This window comes from Pseudophryne corroboree, chromosome 6 (genome assembly GCF_028390025.1).
Source record: "Pseudophryne corroboree isolate aPseCor3 chromosome 6, aPseCor3.hap2, whole genome shotgun sequence".
Lineage (NCBI taxonomy): Eukaryota > Metazoa > Chordata > Amphibia > Anura > Myobatrachidae > Pseudophryne > Pseudophryne corroboree.
The window spans coordinates 116,988,891-117,014,941 of record NC_086449.1 but is presented as its reverse complement, the minus strand read 5'-3'; the positions used below and the strand labels follow the sequence as shown (position 1 = coordinate 117,014,941).

At 46.3% G+C, this 26,051-nt stretch overlaps 7 protein-coding genes across 7 annotated transcripts; 5 read left to right on the top strand and 2 right to left on the bottom strand.

Annotated features, from left to right (window-relative positions):
- Positions 1–1,268: 1,268 nt before the first annotated feature.
- On the top strand, positions 1,269–1,987 carry LOC134934967 (histone H3). Its single transcript, XM_063930287.1, has one exon. It carries the CDS (start codon positions 1,269–1,271, stop codon positions 1,677–1,679), a length of 411 nt encoding a protein of 136 aa, XP_063786357.1. The 3' UTR covers positions 1,680–1,987.
- A 364-nt stretch (positions 1,988–2,351) lies between these two features.
- LOC134934446 (histone H2A type 1-like) lies at positions 2,352–2,744 on the bottom strand. Its single transcript, XM_063929886.1, has one exon. The coding sequence runs from the start codon at positions 2,742–2,744 to the stop codon at positions 2,352–2,354; it is 393 nt and encodes a 130-aa protein (XP_063785956.1).
- Positions 2,745–5,682: 2,938 nt separating this feature from the next.
- LOC134934966 (histone H2B 1.1-like) lies at positions 5,683–6,150 on the top strand. The gene has a single exon (XM_063930286.1). It carries the CDS (start codon positions 5,721–5,723, stop codon positions 6,099–6,101), a length of 381 nt encoding a protein of 126 aa, XP_063786356.1. The 5' UTR covers positions 5,683–5,720; the 3' UTR covers positions 6,102–6,150.
- A 1,418-nt stretch (positions 6,151–7,568) lies between these two features.
- On the top strand, positions 7,569–7,880 carry LOC134934445 (histone H4). The gene has a single exon (XM_063929885.1). The coding sequence runs from the start codon at positions 7,569–7,571 to the stop codon at positions 7,878–7,880; it is 312 nt and encodes a 103-aa protein (XP_063785955.1).
- Positions 7,881–8,952: 1,072 nt separating this feature from the next.
- On the bottom strand, positions 8,953–9,698 carry LOC134934965 (histone H1B-like). The gene has a single exon (XM_063930285.1). It carries the CDS (start codon positions 9,650–9,652, stop codon positions 9,020–9,022), a length of 633 nt encoding a protein of 210 aa, XP_063786355.1. The 5' UTR covers positions 9,653–9,698; the 3' UTR covers positions 8,953–9,019.
- Positions 9,699–21,752: 12,054 nt separating this feature from the next.
- Positions 21,753–22,455, top strand: LOC134934964 (histone H3). Its single transcript, XM_063930284.1, has one exon. It carries the CDS (start codon positions 21,789–21,791, stop codon positions 22,197–22,199), a length of 411 nt encoding a protein of 136 aa, XP_063786354.1. The 5' UTR covers positions 21,753–21,788; the 3' UTR covers positions 22,200–22,455.
- Positions 22,456–25,471: 3,016 nt separating this feature from the next.
- On the top strand, positions 25,472–25,783 carry LOC134934444 (histone H4). The gene has a single exon (XM_063929884.1). It carries the CDS (start codon positions 25,472–25,474, stop codon positions 25,781–25,783), a length of 312 nt encoding a protein of 103 aa, XP_063785954.1.
- Positions 25,784–26,051: the final 268 nt, after the last annotated feature.

Genomic DNA, 26,051 nt, shown 5'->3' with positions numbered 1-26,051 from the left:
TATAGTCCCCTTTAAGAGTCTTAACCTATATTAATCACCATAAATATGTTTTTATCAGATTTAACGTGAATTTTTTTTCTTTTCTAGCAGTCGTGAAATGGATACACAATAATTACATGTGCATAAATAAAAACATAAAAAAGTAATAAAATAGAAAAATTAGTGTTTACTTTTATATACTTTGTGTACTGTATCTGAATTTTATTTCCACTGAGTAGCTGTAGAGCCCCCTATGCAACCCAGATATACAGTAGCCTTATAGTCTCTTCATTTAGATTCCCAGAGTCATGAGGCTCAGGTTGTGGTCTAAGTTGATACTTTTGCACAGATTGTATCCAGCAATGTTTCAATGGAATAGTTACAATTGCATAACACTGTTTATTGCTTCTCATTAGTATTAGTTTCCAGCACACGCAGGAGTTCTGACTACATTCAGGTTCTAGCTACAATATAGGGAGTAGCTTTAGAATTAACATTCATACAAAGGGGGCGACCCGGCACCGGTCTGAAAATGGTTTTTGATTACAGAAAAACCAAATTTGGACAATTTTCAAGTAAAATCTTTAATATAATGTCCAGTTTTGGTGTGCGCCCAGAGCCAGTGACATATGCATAAACAAAATTTATTTGGAAATATTAAGAATATAATTGCCCCAATTATATTCTTAATATTTCCAAATAAATTTTGTTTTATCTGCTGACTAATCAACCTAGTGTTATTCATTCTAGTTATTTAACTACCATTAATGAGTGCGCCCACACAAGAGCCTTCTTCTTTCTCCCTTTTGTTTATGTTTTTATAATCAAAGGATTATATTACACGCAGCTGTTTTGATCTAAGCTGTGTTATTTTTGCTGTTGTTGTTGAGTTCTTGTTTGTTTAACTGCCATGCCATATTATGATCCTCCCTGGAATTAGTGCGCATAGATTGTAAGGCTTATGTTCTGTACACACTATTAGCTCGGCCATTGCAGCTACTCAGCACTGTGTGTGACGATGACGTTTTCTCTTTCACTGCCGTGTGGTATATTAGAGATGGGGCCGGGGCTGAAACCGTGTAAATATCTCGCGGGCCGTTGGAGTCTTCATATGAAAAATAGGAGGAAGAGAAGTTCTTGGCGGGCTTTCACCTAAGCCAACCAGGATGAAGGGCGTATTTATCTCATCAAATCACAGAGCAGCACTGTGCATAAATAGAGTTGTTCCCGGCAGCCAGCTATTCAGTCTTCTAGGTTTTAGCTTCTTCGTGTGAGTCAGGTGATGAGCTATGGCCAGGACCAAGCAGACCGCCCGCAAGTCTACTGGAGGCAAAGCTCCTCGCAAGCAGCTGGCAACCAAAGCTGCCCGGAAGAGCGCCCCAGCTACCGGCGGCGTGAAAAAGCCTCACCGCTACCGTCCCGGGACCGTTGCCCTGCGAGAGATCCGTCGCTACCAAAAATCCACTGAGCTGCTGATCCGCAAGCTGCCCTTCCAGCGCCTGGTGCGGGAGATCGCCCAGGACTTCAAGACCGACCTGCGCTTCCAGAGCTCTGCCGTCATGGCCCTGCAAGAGGCCAGCGAGGCTTATCTGGTGGGGCTGTTCGAGGACACCAACCTGTGCGCCATCCACGCTAAGAGGGTGACCATCATGCCCAAAGACATCCAGCTGGCCCGCAGGATCCGAGGGGAGAGGGCATAGATACTCGCCACTCCTATACACGCAACAACACAAAGGCTCTTTTCAGAGCCACTCAAATCTTTCTAAACGAGCTGAATCCAAAGGAATGCTAACTATCATTATTACGTGTTTCAATAACTGATTAAAACCTAGTTATAGAGTTCCTAATAACATTCACTTATAAAATTGTTATGCTGAACAAAATAAAAAAACATCTGCAGTGAGGAGCGCACAGATTACACGGTATTGTTTTCTCATTGTACCGTGTGATAGGGTAAAGCAATTGCACACACAGCAGAGTTTACGTATGGACAAGCTCGGCTATATACGAGCAGTACTCTGCTTTCCATTCATATAAGCCAAAGGGGCCTCGTTTACAGCATGCAGTGATGGCAAAGGGAACCTTTGGACTATCATTAGACGTCGCCACAACAGAACAGAGCACCTAAAGTGTAAGGGAGCGTTTGCACATTAGCAGTTGTATGGAAGCTAAAGTGCACGTGTGTATAAATACAGAGGATTCCTGCCCCCTGTCACTGTGGAAATAAAGGCGCGACTAGCCAGCCAGCTATCGCTACAATACAAACAATGGCACTATATACAGCTCTCTAGGGAAGAGGTGGGTGGCTCTGAAAAGAGCCTTTGTTGTGTGTCAGGTACATCGGGTCTGTGGTGGAAGCTGCAAGCCTCACATTACTTGCTCTTGGCCGGTTTGTGGCTCTCGGTCTTCTTGGGCAGCAGCACGGCCTGGATGTTGGGCAGAACGCCTCCCTGGGCGATGGTCACCCCACCGAGCAGCTTGTTGAGCTCTTCGTCATTGCGCACAGCCAGCTGCAGGTGGCGGGGGATGATGCGGGTCTTCTTGTTGTCGCGGGCGGCGTTTCCGGCGAGCTCCAGAATCTCAGCGGTCAGATACTCGAGCACTGCAGCCAGATATACCGGGGCACCGGCTCCCACACGCTCCGCATAATTTCCCTTCCTCAGCAGACGGTGAACGCGACCGACTGGGAACTGGAGACCGGCCCTGGATGAGCGAGTCTTGGCCTTTGCCCGGGTCTTGCCGCCTTGTTTCCCTCTTCCGGACATGTTGCTAGGTTCACAGACACAAATGCAAAGTACCAACCGACTGAAACGCTTCCGATAGTGATGGGTAGTTCATGAATGATTAGTTCAAAATGAACTAATCTTCAAAGTGAACTAGTTCGTTCAGTTCACAGCTTTGGCAAAGATTAGTTCATCAGGAAGGAGGAGTCAGACACAGACAGAATAGAGCCAGCATTAGGCTTCTCACTGTCTCATTCACTGGATTTTCACTTCCTGAATCTGATGCTGTGAAATGAAAGTTAAAAGTACAACACAGCCCAGGAATCAGATCTAATAAAAAATAGCATCTGCACTGCCTAGCCAAAGTGTATGGGGTAAATTTACTAAGGTGGGAGATTTTTTAGAATTGGTGATGTTGCCCATAGCAACCAATCCGATTATATTTATTATCTGCTAGAAGCAGCTAGATAAATGGTAAGTAGAATTTGATTGGTTGCCATGGGCAACATCACCAGTTCTAAAAATCTCCCACCTTAGTAAATTTACCCCTATGTGTGTCTGTGAGTGAGCATGTGTGGTCATGCTGCTCACCTTTCTGTGATACAATCACTGTCCTATTAGTCCAGATGTCCAAACACTTGCTGCTACTTCTGGTACTACTGGTTCCTGTGCATATTGCTGTGCTAAATCTTCTGCTGGGTGTTGTGTAGGTGCTGCTGCAGCACTGTTTTTATTCAGCTCTCACTCAGCAGTACTCATGAGTCAGTACATCTCTGCTGCCACAGGGGTCACTGCTGTGCTCAGACATGGAGTGGACTCACTCTGTGGAGCTGAGTGAACTGCATTGTCCTGACGACTCGTGAGTCATTCTCCTTGCAAGTAGTTCAGTAGTTCAGCAAGTAGTTCAGTAGTTCAGTGATTCATTACAGTTCACTGATCAGTTCACTGACTCAATGACTCATACAGCCATACGAGTCAGTGCAGTACTTCTCAGCTACCATGTGTGGCACTGCTGTGCTCAGGCATATGCATTGTATGGAGCTGATACTGAACTGCATATAGCCATGATTAATTCACCTAGCATATTAGGTGGTCACAAGGTACACTGTCACTACCAATCAACCAAAGACAAATTCTGAGTGCTGCATGCTATCCTGTAGGGCAGGCATGTCCAAACTGCGGCCCTCCAGCTGTTGTGAAACTACATATCCCAGCATGCCCTGACACAGTTTTGCTGTCAGATGTCAGAGAATGCTAAAGCTGTGTCAGGGCATGCTGGGATATGTAGTTTCTCAACAGCTGGAGGGCCGCAGTTTGGACATGCCTGCTGTAGGGTCTGATTACTCTACACAAGACATAGGGGGATATGTATGTCTGTCTGATGAACCTTCAGTCTTGAAATAATTAAAAATATGATGGTACATATACTTAGGTAGTTCTATAGAAGTGATGTTGCCCATAGCAACCAATCAGTGTGTGTGTGTGAGAGTGAATACTGAATTCTCATGAGTCAGTTTACCTCAGCTGCCACAGGGGTCACTGCTGTGCTCATGGAGTCAGTGGTGGACTCTATGAAGCTGATTGAACTGCATTGTCCTGACGACTCACGAGTCACTCTCCTTGCAAGTAGTTCAGTAGTTCAGCAAGTAGTTCAGTAGTTCAGTGATTCATTACAGTTCACTGATCAGTTCACTGACTCAATGACTCATACAGCCATACGAGTCAGTGCAGTACTTCTCAGCTACCATGTGTGGCACTGCTGTGCACAGGCATATGCATTGTATGGAGCTGATGCTGAACTGCATATAGCCATGATTCATTCCTCCAGTATATTAGGTGACAAGCTACACTCCCAATCAGCTAAAGACACAGTGCTGAGTGCTGCATGCTATCCTGTAGGGCAGGCATGTCCAAACTGCGGCCCTCCAGCTGTTGAGAAACTACACATCTCAGCATGCCCTGACACAGCTTTAGCATTCTCTGACGGAAAAACTGTGTCAGGGCATGCTGGGATATGTAGTTTCACAACAGCTGGAGGGCCGCAGTTTGGACATGCCTTCTGTAGGGTATGATTACTCCACACAAGACACAGGGGGATATGTACTATGAACCTTCAAGTGACATAAAGTTGAGCAGTTGTCCCTAGCAACCAATCAGCTTCTGTCACTTTATATACTGTTGAACATAAATGACAGAAGCTGATGGGTTGCTTTACAACATCTCCACTTTATCTCTCTAAGGTCTGTTACATTGGGGCAAAGGGACTTTTTCTTTTCTTTTAATTACTGTATTTTAAAAGCAGAAAAAAAAGAAAAGTGACTTATGACATTACTCTGGATTTGGGTCTTTCACATGCATATTATGAAGTAAAAAGGAGTACCAACAATGGGATCAATATTGCAGAGATACATATGTCACTATAAGGTTGCTATATAACTTATTGCTTTTCTTAAAAATAAAAAATCTGACATATTACACACATCTGATCATTTGAAAAAGATTATAACTCCTATAATGAGCTAGTATTAGAAATGCCTACTCTATGTGTAATAGTCTAGACTAGTTCTAAATCTAATCACTCCTTTCAGTCTGAGTCAGTGAGTGAAATGATGAACTAAATGAACTAGATGAACTAATCTTCTGAACTAATCTTTTCAGTGAACTAGATCATAATGAACTAATCACCGAACTGAACTAGATTTCCCATCACTAGCTTCCGAAATATGCTTTTAAACCCGCCCTCCTCCCTTATATTCACTCAGAAAGGATCCGCTGCTTGCTCTGTGATTGGTCTGCGCACCAAGGAATCAATGCCGTTCAAGTTCGAGCACAGACCAATCAGCAAATGGAGGGTGGTGTTTCGATGCCAACAACGTCACACAATTCTTCTACCCAATAGTGTTTGGCAACAGTGGCGAAGCCTCGTTTGCATAAGCTGACTATAAATAAAGCAGCTCCAGGCAGTGTAAGAGATAGACTTTCTCTGCTTTGTTTCGTGGAAAGACTTGTGTATCTGTAATGCCTGATCCAGCCAAGTCCGCTCCGGCGCCCAAGAAGGGCTCTAAAAAAGCCGTGACCAAGACCCAGAAGAAAGATGGAAAGAAGCGTAGGAAGAGCCGGAAGGAGAGTTACGCCATCTACGTGTACAAGGTGCTGAAGCAGGTGCACCCTGACACCGGCATCTCCTCCAAGGCTATGGGCATCATGAACTCCTTTGTCAATGACATCTTTGAGCGCATTGCGGGGGAAGCTTCCCGCCTGGCTCACTACAACAAGCGCTCCACCATCACCTCCCGGGAGATCCAGACCGCCGTACGCCTGCTGCTGCCGGGAGAGTTGGCCAAGCACGCCGTGTCCGAGGGCACCAAGGCCGTCACCAAATACACCAGCGCCAAGTAATCTCCCCTTCCTCTCCCACACGAACACAAAGGCTCTTTTAAGAGCCGCCCACCTCCTCGCTAATCGGGCTGTAACTGTTATTGTTTGCACTGTGTCCTGTCTCCCTGTATTTGACTGAATCACAGTAATCTAGGCTGTGTTGTAGTTTCTTCATTCCTTATACATGTGCATCTTGTTAGTCGGATGCTGGGGAACTCCCCTCTGGTGTGCGAGCTAGTACAGACCCCCCTGTTGATGATTACTGCGTGCAAAGCGGCATTCTCTCCGCTCTCATGTACTGTAAAACACGTTCCAGATGTAGATCAAGTTTCTACAGAACTCGTTAAAGCTACAGATGCCAGGGCTTCTAAATAGCCAGAGAGCAGCAGAAACACTGCCCGTGTAGTTGCTGTGTGACTAGAACATTTTCTGTCTGGCTCAAGTGATACAAACTGGATTGTTACATTGTTAATATCGACGAGGCTGAATATCGCTACTATCTCAGGCAGGATGACTTATTAAGCAACTTATTCTTGATAAACAGGTGGTTAAAAGTCAGTCTTCAAGATGACCTGTGTTACTATGATATCGTTGCAAAAGTAACAACGGGATGCAAACTGCGGTGCCCCTGCTTGTACCTAGTCCATTATGACATCACACAGCAGGGTTCCCGTTTAGGCGCACACGTACCAGTTATGCTCGTTGTTATAAAAACAGCTTCAATGTTTATTTGAGGAGTAGTAGTGATCCGGGTCGCAATGTGGCTGAGCGCTAAGGTACGGTTCAGCTGACCCAATTGACATACTATTATTATTTACACCTAATATACAATATTATGAGACGGCGAGAGAACATAGCTGATACGCTGGCGCTCGCTAATTAGAGATCGAAGCGAACCGAGCCTGGGTGCCAGGAATACTTTTAGCGAGGGACACATCAGAAGCGGCATGCCATTGGGGGAGTGTTCCCCTACCAGGATTTGAATTGTCCACTCCGGTTAACTTGTTTTGACCCGCCGAATTTAGCTCGGCTCTCATTGGGCCAGTCCGATGAATCGCCCTCCTAGCCCAAGGCGCTTTTGTGGGTCCGACGTAATAGCGATAAACACTATATATGTATTTGGAAAATATATTATTTATCATTTCAGGGAGAATGAAATGTCACTACTTTTCGTTAATTGAATATAGGTGTAAAACCTTCTTTAACTATTTTGCCCATACTAATTTTACTCTAGAAATGTGGGATCAAATGGATCCAATTATTTTTTTTAGCATTTATATAAGATATGTGTTCACGGAAATGAATAGAGATGACGAATAGAAAGCTGCCACTGTGTTGCGGTGTGCTAGGTCAGAAAAGGCGGACTACCCAGGTCTCCTCCGCTCCGAGTTCTAAGTCCCCCATCAGGTCCGCTCTTCCTCTTCATAAAGGGCAGCTGTGAGGCGATCAGTTCATTCTTACTGTCTGCAACTCGCAAGCTGTTTGAAGATGTCAGGAAGAGGCAAAGGTGGTAAGGGACTCGGGAAAGGAGGCGCTAAGCGCCACAGGAAGGTGCTGCGGGACAACATTCAGGGCATCACGAAACCTGCAATTCGCCGTCTCGCTCGCAGAGGTGGCGTGAAGCGCATTTCTGGCCTCATCTACGAGGAGACCCGTGGTGTGCTGAAGGTCTTTCTAGAGAATGTGATCCGGGACGCCGTCACTTATACCGAGCACGCCAAGAGGAAGACTGTCACAGCTATGGATGTGGTCTATGCTCTCAAGCGCCAGGGCCGCACTCTGTATGGTTTTGGAGGTTAAGATCTGGCTCCTCTCTTCGGATGATCTCCTTTCCCGAAACGCACTATAACAAAAGGCCCTTTTAAGGGCCACCTACAGTACTCCTGAAATGAGCTTTATGAACATGCTGCTTTTCAAGGGAAGCGTATTGTCAAAGTCAGATCCACAATTTTAACGATAGAAATACACTTCTTTCCCATCTACAACGTCTCGCTGGATATTCAAATATTAGACACCAGAAGTTGCTATTTACAATGCATAGACCATATAGATCTAGAATTCTAGTCATGCTCATGCTGGAATGGAAAAAGGCAGCAGCATAAATGTCCATTTGGATGATGCCTCCGTTTGTCTAGGTGGAATCGATTCGATATTGTTTTATGAAAAATGGTGAATGATGTAGGTGTAATATACTGTACATATCCTGCGCAGGAGGTGCTGTAGCGGGGTACTCTTGAAAAGATGTTTAGAGTTAAAACGTAACTTGTATTATGACGATGACATGCTGACAGAATACATGTCCTAAAATTCAAGCATAGTGTATAAAGGCACAGCTGTGAATGTTTCTCCAAGTGTAGTCTATATATAATCCTGTTGCTGGCCAGTTACAACGACCTCTTGAACAATTAATAAGTAGGGAAGCTTACTTGCTAACGACTCTGATACAGGGGATAGAAACTGCACAGATCTATTTGTCTCTACTGGAGGTTCTCTTTCTGGTATAGCAATCTCCCTGTTATTGTGTAGCTAGTGTTCTCAGAAAGTGCAAAACAAACATTAAAATGATACTTGCTTTTCAGCAGCTACCCTGCAGACTGTTCACCACAGGGAATGGTGAATGCTCGAGTACACAGGAAGGAAGCATGCCGCTATTGTGAGCGGCCTGAGGTAGGAAGCAGGACATCCAGGTATTATTTCCCGATCAGTCTTGCTACAGTAGCGCTAATAAATAACCCTGCGTTACCTATTAATAAGCAACCAAAAATCCCACGGAGACACTGCTGAACTGTAACGTTATGTAGTGACTCAATATCTGTACACAGGGTGCCCCCAACTGGTCACGCCGTGCGCCTACAGCTCTGCCGAGACAGGGTGGGTGGCTCTGAAAAGAGCCTTTGGGGGGATAACAAGGAAGCGAGGCTGCTACGGCGGCTCTTCCATCACTTCTTGGCCGCAGCTTTCTTGGGCTTAGCTACCTTCTTGGCCGGGCTTTTGGCGGCTTTGGGCTTCGCTGCCTTCTTGGCCGGACTCTTGGCTGCTTTGGGCTTCGCCGCCTTCTTAGGCTTCACGGCTTTAGGCTTCTTTGGGCTTTTGGCAGCAGCCGCTTTTGTGGGTTTTTTCACCTTCTTGGGGCTCTTGGCTGCACTCGGAGCTCTCTTGGGCTTCTTCGGGGACTTGGCCACTTTCTTTGCCGCTGGTTTCTTGGGCTTCAGGGCGGCCTTCTTGCTCTCCAGCTGCTTCTTATTGAGCTTGAAGGAGCCGGAAGCGCCGGTGCCTTTGACCTGGGTGAGAGTTCCTTTGGTCACCAATCCTTTCACCCCCACTTTGATGCGACTGTTGTTCTTCTCCACATCGTAGCCTCCGGCAGCCAGAGCCTTCTTCAGGGCGGCAAGAGAAACTCCACTGCGCTCCTTAGAGGCGGCCACGGCCCTTAGGATCAGCTCGGAGACGCTGGGACCTGAAGACTTGCCGCTCTTCTTGGCTCCTCCTGCGGCTTTCTTCGGCTGTCTCTTCTTTTTGGCTGCGCCCTCTGATGGCGGGACAGCGGCGACGGCTGGTGCAGTTTCTGCCATGTTAGCGCAAAATACAGCAACGTCCTAACGACAAGTCACTAAGCTAAACAAAACGACGAAGTTTCTTATATACGACGCCGGCTGTGCTGTGATTGGATGCTGAGAGGGTTGCGTTCTGTGCTCCTATTGGCCGAATGAGCAGCCGTGTAAAATCTTCCAAGTCTGAGAGTTAGGAAGAATCTGCTCTCCCCTTGTGTTTCCCTAGCGCAGAAAAAGAGTCTTTATAGGGCACGAGAGGACCAGCGACCTGGCTCTCTGCACCACACCCGTACTACAAGGACTCCCCTAACCCTCTATGGTCATTGCTGGCTTAGACGCTGCAAATGGAGTGAGGAACAGCCGCTGGCAGCTCACCCACACCAGGCTCGATCTGCCCGGCATGTAACACATCTCTACTTTTCTACGAGGCAAAAAGGTCCCATCGGGGCACTATTCTCACTTACTGGCATTACAGATAATGAAGGTGCTCTAGGGCACAATCTGTGCAGAGGAGGGTGCATTTTAAAACACATAAAAGTGATGTGTGGGCTCCTGTACTCCCGGGTGAGTAGCACAGGCAGGTTGCCTTACAGAGGGATTTGCACTCTTGCCTAGGAAGAATATGTAGGAGAGCCAAGTACAGGTTAATGATGGCTGGAATTCTCCTCGTAGTGAAGAATGCAGATGGTATTTGACCCAAATGTTCATATAACGATCCAAGTAGCTATCCATTTCTGTATATGTATGCAGGATAGCTGTGCCTGTAAGAGAGCTCTGGTGACATGGTCCCAATACTTTGAGACTGCTATGAGACAAAACTCGGTTGGTGTGTCAGGGGGGGGAGTCAGTGGCATTTCCCATTAGACAAGTGAGTATGTTTTGCCGGTGGACGGGATGCCGGCTGTCAGTATACCGACAGCGGCATCCCGGGCATTAGAATCCAGATAGACTCCCATGAATCCTCCTAACCCTAACCTTTTCCCTACCCTAACCCTCCCTTGTGGGTGACTAACCCTAACCCTTCCCGCTTTGTGGCTAACCCTAACCCTCCCTTTCCCGCTGCCTAAGCCTAACCCTTCCCGCTTGATGCCTGACCCTAACCTCCCCTTCTAAGTGCCTCAATCTAACCCTGTCTCCCCGGTCCCTAATCCTAACTTTCCTGCCTAAACCGAACACCCCCCCCCCCCCCCCCTTCTTCGCGTCCCACTGTGAGGACGGTCGGGATGCTGGTGCTGGCTGTCGTAAATGTGATGCTGGCACCCCGAACTATGTCGGTATGTAGACATCGGCATTGCATCCTCCTTCAGTATCCCAGCATTGTTATATTGACCACCAGGATCCCATCAATCGGGAAGCTACCTGCTTCCCATTAAGGCCCGTGCCTAGGGGCGCACTTGGATGTTTGTGTTGGTACTGTCAGCCTAAAATGTGTCAGTAACTGCAAAATATATCCAGTCTACTGCATACTTGCCTCTGGTCAGGACAATAATAAATAGCAGTTTATGGAAGAATGGGAGCAAATAGGAGTAGAATAGGGGGAGATGGGAGAAACAGGAGGAGGAATAGGGGGAGATGGGAGTTGAGTGGGGGGGGGTGGCTAGGAGGGGACAAGAGGATTCGTGAGAGATTGAAAGGTGTGGTGTAAAAAAGACCAAAAGCCCTGCATAATATCTAGCAAGATGGCAGATGATATGCCCAAAATATTAGTGTTTATTTGAAGAGTTATCCCGCCTAGGATATCTAGTCAGAGTGTTGACAGTAACCATGTTGATATTTACAAAGTTCAACATATTTGGCTAGATGCATCATCGCTTGGAAAGTGATAAAATGGAGAGTGAAAAAGTACCAGCCAATCAGCTCCTAACTGCCATTTTTCAAACACATCCTGTAACATGGAAGTTAGGAGCTGATTGGCTGGTACTTTTTCACTCTCCATTTTATCACTTTCCAAGCGATGATGCATCTGGGCCATTGTCAAGTACCATGTCCACATCCTCAACATGTTGACATGTTCACAATGCCGACACATGAAATATCACCATGTTAAATGCAATGTTCTGAGGATGTCGACAGTTAGGGTTAAGCACTCTCGGAAAGGTTAGGCTGTGTAGCGGGATGGGGTTGTTTAAGGATAGAGGTTAGGATTAGGAATAGGGGGTAGAATACTCACAGATACACCGCGGCAGGGACAACGCCACCGAAACTGCTCCTTAAGTGACTGCTGGAGCTGCAACCACCAACAGGAGACGTTAAGACATTACTAGATCACCAGGGATGGTTTGTCGCCAGTTCTTCATGTCAACATGTCCTCCTTGTTGACATATTGCATTTTGACATGACAATTGTCGATCAATCTGACCACAATCCAATTCTTTTAGGAGGAGTCCACCACCGTGCCAGACATATAATTCAAGATGCTGCTATTGTTATTCTAGCCATTGAACCCTACAAGTGACGGTATTCTAACTCCAAACACGTTCAGAAGACTTGATTACCCACTCTAATTTCTAGGCATGAAAGGGTCATTTAATTTCCACATTTATGACCATTAGCGCTACCTTGCTTTTTTGTGTATTTACCGGTTGGGTCTGACCAACCCTTTGTTGTTTAGCAGCTGTGGTGAACCCCCTCATCCAGCGCCAGTTAACCACTTAGGTGGTATTCCTTTTGATTACCCACTCTAATTTCTAGGCATGAAAGGGTCATTTAATTTCCACATAACGAATGTATTCATGCTGCCTGTACTGTGAACTATACTAGGGGTGGATTAACAGAGGAGGAGAGCCGTGTGCAGACTGTGTGTGGAACCCGTCCTATCTATGGCACCGTAAACTCTGATGTTATGCCAGAGTCTACAGTGCATGCACAGATCTCCGGAAATGCTGCACCCGTCATGTACCGATGTTTAAACATTACTCCACAGGTTCATCAGCCATTTTCCCAGTGACTTTTCCCCCGCAGCTGCATTGTTGACTCGGGACTCCGGAGAGGTACGTATTTGAACCTGGGTGCAATGTGTGTGATGTAGGACCATGGACCCATAGGACTGTTTGCACTGTATACACTGTACCCATCATAGAAATGGCAGTGAGCCATACCCACATTGTGGCATGTGCACTGTCCCCTCTGCCCTCAAGCATGCCCTTGTCTCCCCTATTCTTAAAAATCCTTCCCTCGATCCTAACACTCTATCCAACTACCAACCTATCTCTCATCTACCTTTTGACTTTAAACTCCTTGAGCATATTTTCTACAACCGCCTAACTGCCTTTACGTAACATTTGCAATCACCTTCTTGCTGCCAAATCCAAGGGCCACTACTGTATGCTTATTCTCTTTGAACTCTCTGCTGCTTTTGACAATGTGGACCAGCCTCCACCCCCTACAAATCTTTTACTCCCTCAGTCTGCGTGATACTGACCTCAAAATAGATACGGGAGGCCGTCATTCGGGATGACGGCGGTCAGAAGACTATCAGTGGCATCCTGATGCTGAGAATCCCGACAGGGGAGCAGTAAGTATAATAACCCTCTTCCCCTACCACCTAACCCTCCCCACCTGCAGCCTAACCCTCCACCTTAGTGCCTAAACACAACCCTCCCTTCCCGCAGCCTAACCCTAACCCTCCACAGCCGTAGCCTAACCTTAATACCCCTTCATAGTGCCTAACTCTAATACTCCCTCCCCAAGCTTAACCCTAACCCTCTCCTCCCACCGAGTAACTATAACCCTCTCACTAGTGCCTAACCCTAACCTTCCCTCCTGCAGTCTAACCCTAACCCTCCCCTTCATACTTACATTTGCAATTGTGACCATAGGGATACTGAGTAACGTCAGGATACCGATGCTGGTCTTCTGAGCATCAGCATCCTGATTGTTGGGATCCAACTACATTATTAATAATAATAATAATAATAATAATAATAATAATGATATCCCCTAGAATTACAAGCATTTAATAGAGAGAGAACGTTTGAGAAGGTGTTTGTGTGTCCTGGTGTGGTGGGGGGGAGGACACTGACACATAGAAACATGCTGACACACTGACGTTGACACAGACAGATGCTCACACACAAACACACTTACACAGATACTGACTATTTCACCTTCTCATGATGTGTGTCCCTTGATTCCCCATATGCAGCCATGGGAGAGGAGGCCACAGTGCAAGCCACAGCCACCGAGTGGGAGTGGTGGGTACAGTGTAAGCCACTGCCGCCGGGTGAAACGGGGACAGAGTGGCATTCTATCTGCCCCTGCACACAGCAAAACTGCAAGAGATAGGAGAGACCAGAGAATCACTGCTAGAGATGAAGGAGAGCCGAAGAGTCACTGCAAGAGATAGAGGAGACAGGCTGTAGTGTGGCCGTGAGGAGCAAAATGATCCCTCATGCTGCTGCTGGCTGCTACTAAATGCCCATCTCTGCTAACTGAATCTTAACAGCTCTTTAAACTGCACTTTTAACACCCCACTCCTCCACCCCCACACACACACTCTCTCTGGCTGTGCTGCGCATTGTTTGTAGAGGAGCTGTGTGACCTGCCCTAGCCTGGAAGAGGGCTGCATGGAGGAATCAGGAATAACTTCCCTGCAGCTCTACTAGGAAACCAAACCCTGACCTCCTATCATAGCACAGACTCGTCTTATACAGTGTGCAGGGAGAGGACGCATTGCAAAGTTAGACACACTCACGGGTGATCAGAGCCACCGCCGGCCATAACCTACATATGCTTCCAGTTGCGATTCCAGTTCCTACAGGCTGCTGGTGATCAAGGGATATATTGCTCCAGGGCGCCCCATGCTAGTACACTGTTTGCCAGGCCCTGGATACCTGGCCCCTTGGTGCGCTCGCTGCCCATGGTCATTTGCCTTGAGGGCAGCAGCCAGCAGACTCTCTTCACTGCGCGGCTCCGGCATGAATGAGTTTCTGCGCATGCGAAGAAGCTCTGATCGCCGCAGCCATGGATATAGGAGATGGCCAAAGTGAAGGGGGAACACGGTGACTGAAGATAACAGTTTTTTGAGTGATCTTTCTAACCAGTGTCTTATACGTATGTTAGAAAGAGTTGCTCCAACAACTCTCCGCCGGGTCACGACTATGCTTACCCACAAGTACAGTGCTGTTTCGGTGGGCGTCTGTGTCTAGCATGTCCAGCAGACGTTAACAGGCTGTGGCCGGAGCACGGGAAGAAGGTCAGGCATCGGTTCCGCTTAGCTAGATGGAATACAGACACAGTGCACTGTTTTGGGAGGAGACTACCAAACAGTAGCTGAGGCGGCTGCCACCGCGGGTGCACCAGTGCTAGGCCTTAATGATCATAGGCTCCAGGAATAGCATGAGGCCGCGATCCCTAGGGTTGATGTCAGCAGGGGGAGTCAGACGCTCTCCTGGTCGCCCATCCCCCTGGTTCATGACCAGTTTCCCCCGAGTCTCCCGCCTAGAACTGTTTCCTCGCTTCCTTCCCGGTTGCTGTGCACGAGGGGACCCGGTCGCAGCATAGGCGGCTGTGTGACCGGTGCATCTGTGTTCACTGAAGTGTCTGTGTTCACTATAGGTTCATGGAGCGGCAGTGTACACTAGTAGCATTTGGATCCACTTAGCCTTCGCTAACGTATTGATCGATCCTGGAAGCGAGCTGATACTCCCTGTAGCCCACTCTAATGAGTACGGGTTATACAGCACTAAATCTCTATCTACCTTTTGAGTATGAATAGTTAGATAAGTGCCTATTGCATATGAGTCTTTATACATTTACTGTTGTTTAATTCGCATTGTGTCTGAATACGTCAGATCCATTTAAACATGATCAGTAATATGTTCCCTTACATACTGTACTTAAAAATGTGTTTGTAGTTAATGATGTGCTCATATTGCTAATTATACTAATGTATAACATGTGACTGACTGCTAGTGTGATAGCTGACTTTACTATATGTCTGTCAGTTTGTTTTTCTGATCCTCAATGCTGGTGCATGGGTAGGGTCAGATTGTATGTCACTTTAGAAAGTTTAAAATGATTACAGTAACAAATTGTGTAGTACACTGTGAAAGTGCTGATTATTTATCATGTCTAAGAGTGGCAAGGGTGAGGAAGGTACACTCACAGCAACACCAACACTCATATCATGTTTGTCTTGCAAAACTCTATTATCTTCTCAGGATCTGGTTCAGGATGGTTTGTGTGCAAATTGTTTTAGTTTTCAGCAAAATACAAGGCAGATCCAGGTACAACGTCAGGTACAGATAGATCCACCTTGGGCTATGTTTGCACAGACCTTATCCAGTATAGCTGAACGGATAATTCCTACAGCTTCTGTACCAGGAATAGGTTACACTATTAACCCTTACATGCAGCTCCCTACCTAAGGTATAGCACTTCCACCAGCAGCTTCTCAAAAGGAACAAGCTGATAAACCGATGGTAAGTAAATCTTCACCATTTACAGGCTACACATGAGGCAGAGGAGGATTCATTGGAGGATGAAAGCTCAATTAATTCTACTTCGGCATACGAAGAGGAAGAAGAAGGTCTCAGCTCAGAGGATATAGCTGAGTTAATGAAAGCAATGTAAGGCATTCTATTCTTAGAGGATTCAGCAGAGCCTGTGTTAAAAACCAAGGCACCTGTGTTTAAACATCCCAAAACAGTTTAAACCGAGTTTCCAAGGTCAGATCAGCTGACGGAAATCGTGGAAGAGGCTTGGGCTACACCCATTAAGAAATTTAGAATTCCTAAAAAATGGGATTCCAATTATCCTCTTCCAGCTGGGGATTGTTTAAAAAGGGAGGTGGCTCCTATAGTAGCATGTGATTGGATTAGTGCAAAAATCTATATTATCTTTGCCTTCAACATCATTAAATGATGTCACAGATAGGAGAATGGATGGGTTTCTAAAAACCATATTTTCCCTGTCTGGGTCAGTCATAAGGCCAGCCATATCTTCAGCTTGGATGGCAAAGGCAGTGGCTGCCTGGGCTGACACATTAGAGGGGGATTTTTCTGTAGCTTCTAGAGAGCAAAAATCCCATATAACTCATATAAAACAGGCTGCAATATTCTTGGAAGAAGCAGCTTTAGATATGGGTACTATTGCCTCCAGGGCATCAGCTTCAACAATCGCTGCTCGCAGAGCAGTCTGGTTACGTACGTGGATAGCTGATTCAGAACCTAAGAAGGTTTTGGAATATTTGCTTTTTTCTGGAAATATTCTTTTTGGTAAAGAGTTGACAGATATTCTGGAGTCAGAAGCAGACTCCATAAAGGTCAAGTCTCCTTCCACATACAACTTCAAACCTAAATTTCCGGCTTTTCGGCCCTTTTGGTCTCAAGGAAAAGCTAGGGGGAAAAGAGATCACAAGCAGCCCCAATACAACAAGTCTGGTAACTCAAAATAGCTTTGGGCTAACAGAGGGCCGCCTACCAAATCAAAAGACAAGCCATCAACCTGATGGTGCGGGCCTCCACCTGGGTGACCCCACAGGGTAGGAGGCCGACTTCTTTAGTTTGCACAGATCTGGCAGCAGTCTACAACAGATGCCTGGGTGCAGGAAGCAGTTTCACTAGGTTCAAGAAGCATCCTCCTCGAAGGTTTTTTTGTACCAGCCCGTCTCGGGTATAGACAAAGACCAGGGCTTTGCAAGAAGCAGTTCAGTCATTGCTTCAGTCAGGAGTAGTCATTCCAGTTCCCCCTGCACAATGAGGACAGGGTTTTTACTCAAACCTGCTTTTAAATCAGAAGCCAAATGGGTCATTTCGGCCCATTCTCAATCTCAAAATGCTAAACAAATACATTTGGGTACCTCGGTTTTACATGGAGACGTTCCGTTCCATAGTCTTGGCCATGGAGCCAGGGGATTATATGGTATCCCTGGATATACAGGATGCTTACCTACATGTTCTTATAGCACTGTCTCATCAGTGTTATCTCAGGTTCGCTACCCTCCAACAGCATTTTCAGTTCCAGGCCCTACCATTTGGGTTAGCCACAGGCCCCAGAGTATTTACCAAGATTGTGGTGGTTATGGCATCTTATCTCCGCCAGCAGGGGATAATAATTTTTCATTACCTCGACAATCTTTTAATCCTGGCACAGTCCCAGGAATTGCTCCTATGTCATTTCCAGCAGACATTAACATGTCTGCAGAGGCACGGGTGGCTCATAGTTTGGGCAAAATCATCTCAAGTTCCGTCACAACGGATGACTCACTTGGGGGCTGTACTGGATTCAGATCTGCAGAGAGTATTTTTACCTCGGAACAAGATATCCAAGGTTCAGTCAAGGATTCAAAACTTGCTACACAGTAAACAGTATCCATTCATGCAACAATGCAAGTGATGGGTTTGATGGTGTCAACATTCGACATGGTGGAGTATGCACAATTCCACTCAAGGCTTCTGCAGCGTCTGATTCTTGCCAAATGGAATGGATTACATCAGACAATAAAAACACAGACTATGGTACTTTCGATAAAAGTAAGAAGGTCATTAGCCTGGTGGCTACAGACATCCCCTCTGGACAAGGGGAGACCCTTTTGGATATCAGATTGGGAAATTCTGACAACAGATGCCAGTCTCCAGGGCTGGGGAGCAGTGTCCGAAAAGTTGTGTTTCCAGGGGCGATGGGCCAAAGTAGAAAGTTGCCTGCCAATAAATGTGTTGGAACTTTGGGCCATATACATGGCACTGATTCAGGCAAAGGACATTCTTCGAGGAAAACCAGTCCAGATCCGCTCGGATAATGTGACGGCGGTAGCGTACCTCAACCATAAGGGAGGAACTTGCAGCCAAAAAGCAATGAAGGAGGTAAGTCACATACTAAAGTGTGCAGAACTTCATCATCCAGCCTTGTCCGCAGGGTTCGTTCAGTGAATCCTAAACTGGGAAGCTGACTTTCTCAATTGACACACCATTCATGCAAGCTAATGGGCTATATACCCGGAGGTCTTCCAGACTCTAGTAGACAAATGGTGGTTGCCAGAGATAGATCTCATGGCGTCCCATCTGAACAACAAAGTGCTCGCATACGGGTTAAGAACAAAGGATCCCAGAGTAATCTTTGTGGACGCCTTGTCAGTGAGATGGGTCTTTCGTCTGGCTTATGTGTTTCCTCCAATCACCCTATTACCCAGAGTGGTGCGAAAGATAAAGCAAGGAAAGGGTGCCGTGTTACTAATAGCTCCGGCTTGGCCCAAAAGGCTTTGGTATATGGATCTGTGCTGGCAGCACCACCACAGCTATTCCAATTCCTGGGTGTCACTGAGTCCGCAACGTGGCGAGCGTTGCGAGCCCAAAGTGGCTTCGTTGTGCTAGCCCCCTTGCCGGCATTCTGGCGGTCGGGATCCTGGCATCGGTATTCTTACCAAAGAGATCCCGTACCAAACCGCATCCTGCAGCCAAACAGCGAATGGCTTTTAGCATGCTGATAGGTGGATGAATGCAGCTATCCACCAGAGTGCCGACAGCCATTCACTGCATGGAAGCATGTGGAGTGATGGCACAGGATCACAATACTATTAAGACGACCTTGGTTAGGGGCTATAATTAGGAATTCTCACTGTCAGAAGTGCCAATGGATTCGCAGGAGTCTTCATTAGCTGACTGCTGGACTTGGAAGACATCGCTGGAAGCGTTGTACTCCATATGACCACACTAGATTGGCATACATTTTAGATTGGCAGACATTTTGTACGCTGATGATACTCAAATCTACCTATCCTCCCCAGATTTATCACCATCTGTATTGGCTCGTGTCACTGGATGCCTGTCTGCCATTTCATCTTGGATGTCATCTCGCCACCTCAAACTCAACATTTCCAAATCAGAATTAATTATTTTCCCACCAGCTAAGGGTAGTTACCAACCTGATATTGCCATAACTGTCGACAATGCAACTATCCACCCTACCCCACAAGCTCGCTGCCTAGGTGTCATCCTTGACTCTGAACTGTCGTTTGTTCCACACATTCAATCTGTCTCTAAATCATGTTACATGCACCTTAAAAACATATCCAAAATACGCCCTTATCTTACACAAGACACTGCAAAAACTCTGTTCCATGCACTCATCATCTCCCGCATTGATTATTGTAATATTCTCCTTACTGGTCTTCCCAAACATAGGCTCTCACCACTTCAATCCATTTTAAATGCACCTGCGAGGCTAATCTTCCTTGCCAGACGTTCTTTGTCTGCTGATCCGCTCTGTCAGTCCCTCCATTGGTTACCGGTATTCTACCGTGTCAAATATAAAATACTTTTACTTACATACAAGGCTATTAACCAAACTGCACCATCATACATCTCCTCACTCATCTCAAAATATATCGCTACCAGACCCCTCCGCTCTGCACAAGATCTGCGTCTCTCATCCAGATGTATTACCTGTTCCCACTCAAAATTACAGGACTTTACCCGGGCTTCACCCACTCTGTGGAATGCCCTCCCATGCACAATAAGACTCTCCACTAGTCTCCAAACCTTTAAACGTTCCCTGAAAACTCATCTCTTCAGACAAGCCTACCAAATTCCTGACCCACACACATAACCTTCAATGCTTCCCTATCCAGTTACATCCCCTCTGCACAGTCCCCATAACCTCACATTTTGTCTTCCAACATTGCTGGGTGATCATATCATATAACCCATTAAGAACCTAGCAATCTGGGGAACCATTATGTAACAGGTTGCATCTATCCTTGTGTATCAATGCCTATTTCCCTATAGATTGTAAGCTTGCGAGCAGGGCCTTCCTACCTCTATGTCTGTCTTTGCCCAGTTTTGTTCTATAACTGTTGTTCTAATTGTAAAGTGCAACGGAATATGCTGCGCTATATAAGAAACTGCTAATAAATAATAATAATAATAATAATAATAATAAATAAATAAACATTATAATGATATTAACATTTTTATCAATATTGACATGATACAAGCCCACAAAATAGTGACATACAAAATGTATTTTCCTTTGAATTCATTTTTAAGATGTTTTTCAAATTGTTTTGAACATTTTACATATTTATTGTTTCAAGTTTTTGTATACTTTTTTTTATGCCATGTATTTAACAGTGATAATTAAAATTTGTATGGTACATTTAAAAAGCGTTCTTTCAATAAATTCCATTTCAATTTTATTGATAGGTATTATTTTTTATTGCTAATTCAGATAATTCCAGGTGAATATACACTGGTCTTAAATCTGTATAGTCCCCTTTAAGAGTCTTAACCTATATTAATCACCATAAATATGTTTTTATCAGATTTAACGTGAATTTTTTTTCTTTTCTAGCAGTCGTGAAATGGATACACAATAATTACATGTGCATAAATAAAAACATAAAAAAGTAATAAAATAGAAAAATTAGCGTTTACTTTTATATACTTTGTGTACTGTATCTGAATTTTATTTCCACTGAGTAGCTGTAGAGCCCCCTATGCAACCCAGATATACAGTAGCCTTATAGTCTCTTCATTTAGATTCCCAGAGTCATGAGGCTCAGGTTGTGGTCTAAGTTGATACTTTTGCACAGATTGTATCCAGCAATGTTTCAATGGAATAGTTACAATTGCATAACACTGTTTATTGCTTCTCATTAGTATTAGTTTCCAGCACACGCAGGAGTTCTGACTACATTCAGGTTCTAGCTACAATATAGGGAGTAGCTTTAGAATTAACATTCATGTTTTTATAATCAAAGGATTATATTACACGCAGCTGTTTTGATCTAAGCTGTGTTATTTTTGCTGTTGTTGTTGAGTTCTTGTTTGTTTAACTGCCATGCCATATTATGATCCTCCCTGGAATTAGTGCGCATAGATTGTAAGGCTTATGTTCTGTACACACTATTAGCTCGGCCATTGCAGCTACTCAGCACTGTGTGAGACGATGACGTTTTCTCTTTCACTGCCGTGTGGTATATTAGAGATGGGGCCGGGGCTGAAACCGTGTAAATATCTCGCGGGCCGTTGGAGTCTTCATATGAAAAATAGGAGGAAGAGAAGTTCTTGGCGGGCTTTCACCTAAGCCAACCAGGATGAAGGGCGTATTTATCTCATCAAATCACAGAGCAGCACTGTGCATAAATAGAGTTGTTCCCGGCAGCCAGCTATTCAGTCTTCTAGGTTTTAGCTTCTTCGTGTGAGTCAGGTGAGGAACTATGGCCAGGACCAAGCAGACCGCCCGCAAGTCTACTGGAGGCAAAGCTCCTCGCAAGCAGCTGGCAACCAAAGCTGCCCGGAAGAGCGCCCCAGCTACCGGCGGCGTGAAAAAGCCTCACCGCTACCGTCCCGGGACCGTTGCCCTGCGAGAGATCCGTCGCTACCAAAAATCCACTGAGCTGCTGATCCGCAAGCTGCCCTTCCAGCGCCTGGTGCGGGAGATCGCCCAGGACTTCAAGACCGACCTGCGCTTCCAGAGCTCTGCCGTCATGGCCCTGCAAGAGGCCAGCGAGGCTTATCTGGTGGGGCTGTTCGAGGACACCAACCTGTGCGCCATCCACGCTAAGAGGGTGACCATCATGCCCAAAGACATCCAGCTGGCCCGCAGGATCCGAGGGGAGAGGGCATAGATACTCGCCACTCCTATACACGCAACAACACAAAGGCTCTTTTCAGAGCCACTCAAATCTTTCTAAACGAGCTGAATCCAAAGGAATGCTAACTATCATTATTACGTGTTTCAATAACTGATTAAAACCTAGTTATAGAGTTCCTAATAACATTCACTTATAAAATTGTTATGCTGAACAAAATAAAAAAACATCTGCAGTGAGGAGCGCACAGATTACACGGTATTGTTTTCTCATTGTACCGTGTGATAGGGTAAAGCAATTGCACACACAGCAGAGTTTACGTATGGACAAGCTCGGCTATATACGAGCAGTACTCTGCTTTCCATTCATATAAGCCAAAGGGGCCTCATTTACAGCATGCAGTGATGGCAAAGGGAACCTTTGGACTATCATTAGACGTCGCCACAACAGAACAGAGCACCTAAAGTGTAAGGGAGCGTTTGCACATTAGCAGTTGTATGGAAGCTAAAGTGCACGTGTGTATAAATACAGAGGATTCCTGCCCCCTGTCACTGTGGAAATAAAGGCGCGACTAGCCAGCCAGATATCGCTACAATACAAACAATGGCACTATATACAGCTCTCTAGGGAAGAGGTGGGTGGCTCTGAAAAGAGCCTTTGTGTTGTGTGTCAGGTACATCGGGTCTGTGGTGGAAGCTGCCAGCCTCACATTACTTGCTCTTGGCCGGTTTGTGGCTCTCGGTCTTCTTGGGCAGCAGCACGGCCTGGATGTTGGGCAGAACGCCTCCCTGGGCGATGGTCACCCCACCGAGCAGCTTGTTGAGCTCTTCGTCATTGCGCACAGCCAGCTGCAGGTGGCGGGGGATGATGCGGGTCTTCTTGTTGTCGCGGGCGGCGCTTCAGGCGAGCTCCAGAATCTCAGCGGTCAGATACTCGAGCACTGCAGCCAGATATACCGGGGCACCGGCTCCCACACGCTCCGCATAATTTCCCTTCCTCAGCAGACGGTGAACGCGACCGACTGGGAACTGGAGACCGGCCCTGGATGAGCGAGTCTTGGCCTTTGCCCGGGTCTTGCCGCCTTGTTTCCCTCTTCCGGACATGTTGCTAGGTTCGCAGACACAAATGCAAAGTACCAACCGACTGAAACGCTTCCGAAATAATATGCTTTTAAACCCGCCCTCCTCCCTTATATTCACTCAGAAAGGATCCGCTGCTTGCTCTGTGATTGGTCTGCGCACCAAGGAATCAATGCCGTTCAAGTTCGAGCACAGACCAATCAGCAAATGGAGGGTGGTGTTTCGATGCCAACAACGTCACACAATTCTTCTACCCAATAGTGTTTGGCAACAGTGGCGAAGCCTCGTTTGCATAAGCTGACTATAAATAAAGCAGCTCCAGGCAGTGTAAGAGATAGACTTTCTCTGCTTTGTTTCGTGGAAAGACTTGTGTATCTGTAATGCCTGATCCAGCCAAGTCCGCTCCGGCGCCCAAGAAGGGCTCTAAAAAAGCCGTGACCAAGACCCAGAAGAAAGATGGAAAGAAGCGTAGGAAGAGCCGGAAGGAGAGTTACGCCATCTACGTGTACAAGGTGCTGAAGCAGGTGCACCCTGACACCGGCATCTCCTCCAAGGCTATGGGCATCATGAACTCCTTTGTCAATGACATCTTTGAGCGCATTGCGGGGGAATCTTCCCGCCTGGCTCACTACAACAAGCGCTCCACCATCACCTCCCGGGAGATCCAGACCGCCGTGCGCCTGCTGCTGCCGGGAGAGTTGGCCAAGCACGCCGTGTCCGAGGGCACCAAGGCCGTCACCAAATACACCAGCGCCAAGTAATCTCCCCTTCCTCTCCCACACGAACACAAAGGCTCTTTTAAGAGCCGCCCACCTCCTCGCTAATCGGGCTGTAACTGTTATTGTTTGCACTGTGTCCTGTCTCCCTGTATTTGACTGAATCACAGTAATCTAGGCTGTGTTCTAGTTTCTTCATTCCTTATACGTGTGCATCTTGTTAGTCGGATGCTGGGGAACTCCCCTCTGGTGTGCGAGCTAGTACAGACCCCCCTGTTGATGATTACTGCTTGCAAAGCGGCATTCTCTCCGCTCTCATGTACTGTAAAACACGTTCCAGATGTAGATCAAGTTTCTACAGAACTCGTTAAAGCTACAGATGCCAGGGCTTCTAAAAAGCCAGAGAGCAGCAGAAACACTGCCCGTGTAGTTGCTGTGTGACTAGAACATTTTCTGTCTGGCTCAAGTGATACAAACTGGATTGTTACATTGTTAATATCGACGAGGCTGAATATCGCTACTATCTCAGGCAGGATGACTTATTAAGCAACTTATTCTTGATAAACAGGTGGTTAAAAGTCAGTCTTCAAGATGACCTGTGTTTACTATGATATCGTTGCAAAAGTAACAACGGGATGCAAACTGCGGTGCCCCTGCTTGTACCTAGCCCATTATGACATCACACAACAGGGTTCCCGTTTAGGCGCACACGTACCAGTTATGCTCGTTGCTATAAAAACAGCTTCAATGTTTATTTGAGGAGTAGTAGTGATCCGGGTCGCAATGTGGCTGAGCGCTAAGGTACGGTTCAGCTGACCCAATTGACATACTATTATTATTTATACCTAATATACAATATTATGAGACGGCGAGAGAACATAGCTGATACGCTGGCGCTCGCTAATTAGAGATCGAAGCGAACCGAGCCTGGGTGCCAGGAATACTTTTAGCGAGGGACACATCAGAAGCAGCATGCCATTGGGGGAGTGTTCCCCTACCAGGATTTGAATTGTCCACTCCGGTTAACTTGTTTTGACCCGCCGAATTTAGCTCGGCTCTCATTGGGCCAGTCCGATGAATCGCCCTCCTAGCCCAAGGCGCTTTTGTGGGTCCGACGTAATAGCGATAAACACTATATATGTATTTGGAAAATATATTATTTATCATTTCAGGGAGAATGAAATGTCACTACTTTTCGTTAATTGAATATAGGTGTAAAACCTTCTTTAACTATTTTGCCCATACTAATTTTACTCTAGAAATGTGGGATCAAATGGATCCAATTATTTTTTTTAGCATTTATATAAGATATGTGTTCACGGAAATGAATAGAGATGACGAATAGAAAGCTGCCACTGTGTTGCGGTGTGCTAGGTCAGAAAAGGCGGACTACCCAGGTCTCCTCCGCTCCGAGTTCTAAGTCCCCCATCAGGTCCGCTCTTCCTCTTCATAAAGGGCAGCTGTGAGGCGATCAGTTCATTCTTACTGTCTGCAACTCGCAAGCTGTTTGAAGATGTCAGGAAGAGGCAAAGGTGGTAAGGGACTCGGGAAAGGAGGCGCTAAGCGCCACAGGAAGGTGCTGCGGGACAACATTCAGGGCATCACGAAACCTGCAATTCGCCGTCTCGCTCGCAGAGGTGGCGTGAAGCGCATTTCTGGCCTCATCTACGAGGAGACCCGTGGTGTGCTGAAGGTCTTTCTAGAGAATGTGATCCGGGACGCCGTCACTTATACCGAGCACGCCAAGAGGAAGACTGTCACAGCTATGGATGTGGTCTATGCTCTCAAGCGCCAGGGCCGCACTCTGTATGGTTTTGGAGGTTAAGATCTGGCTCCTCTCTTCGGATGATCTCCTTTCCCGAAACGCACTATAACAAAAGGCCCTTTTAAGGGCCACCTACAGTACTCCTGAAATGAGCTTTATGAACATGCTGCTTTTCAAGGGAAGCGTATTGTCAAAGTCAGATCCACAATTTTAACGATAGAAATACACTTCTTTCCCATCTACAACGTCTCGCTGGATATTCAAATATTAGACACCAGAAGTTGCTATTTACAATGCATAGACCATATAGATCTAGAATTCTAGTCAT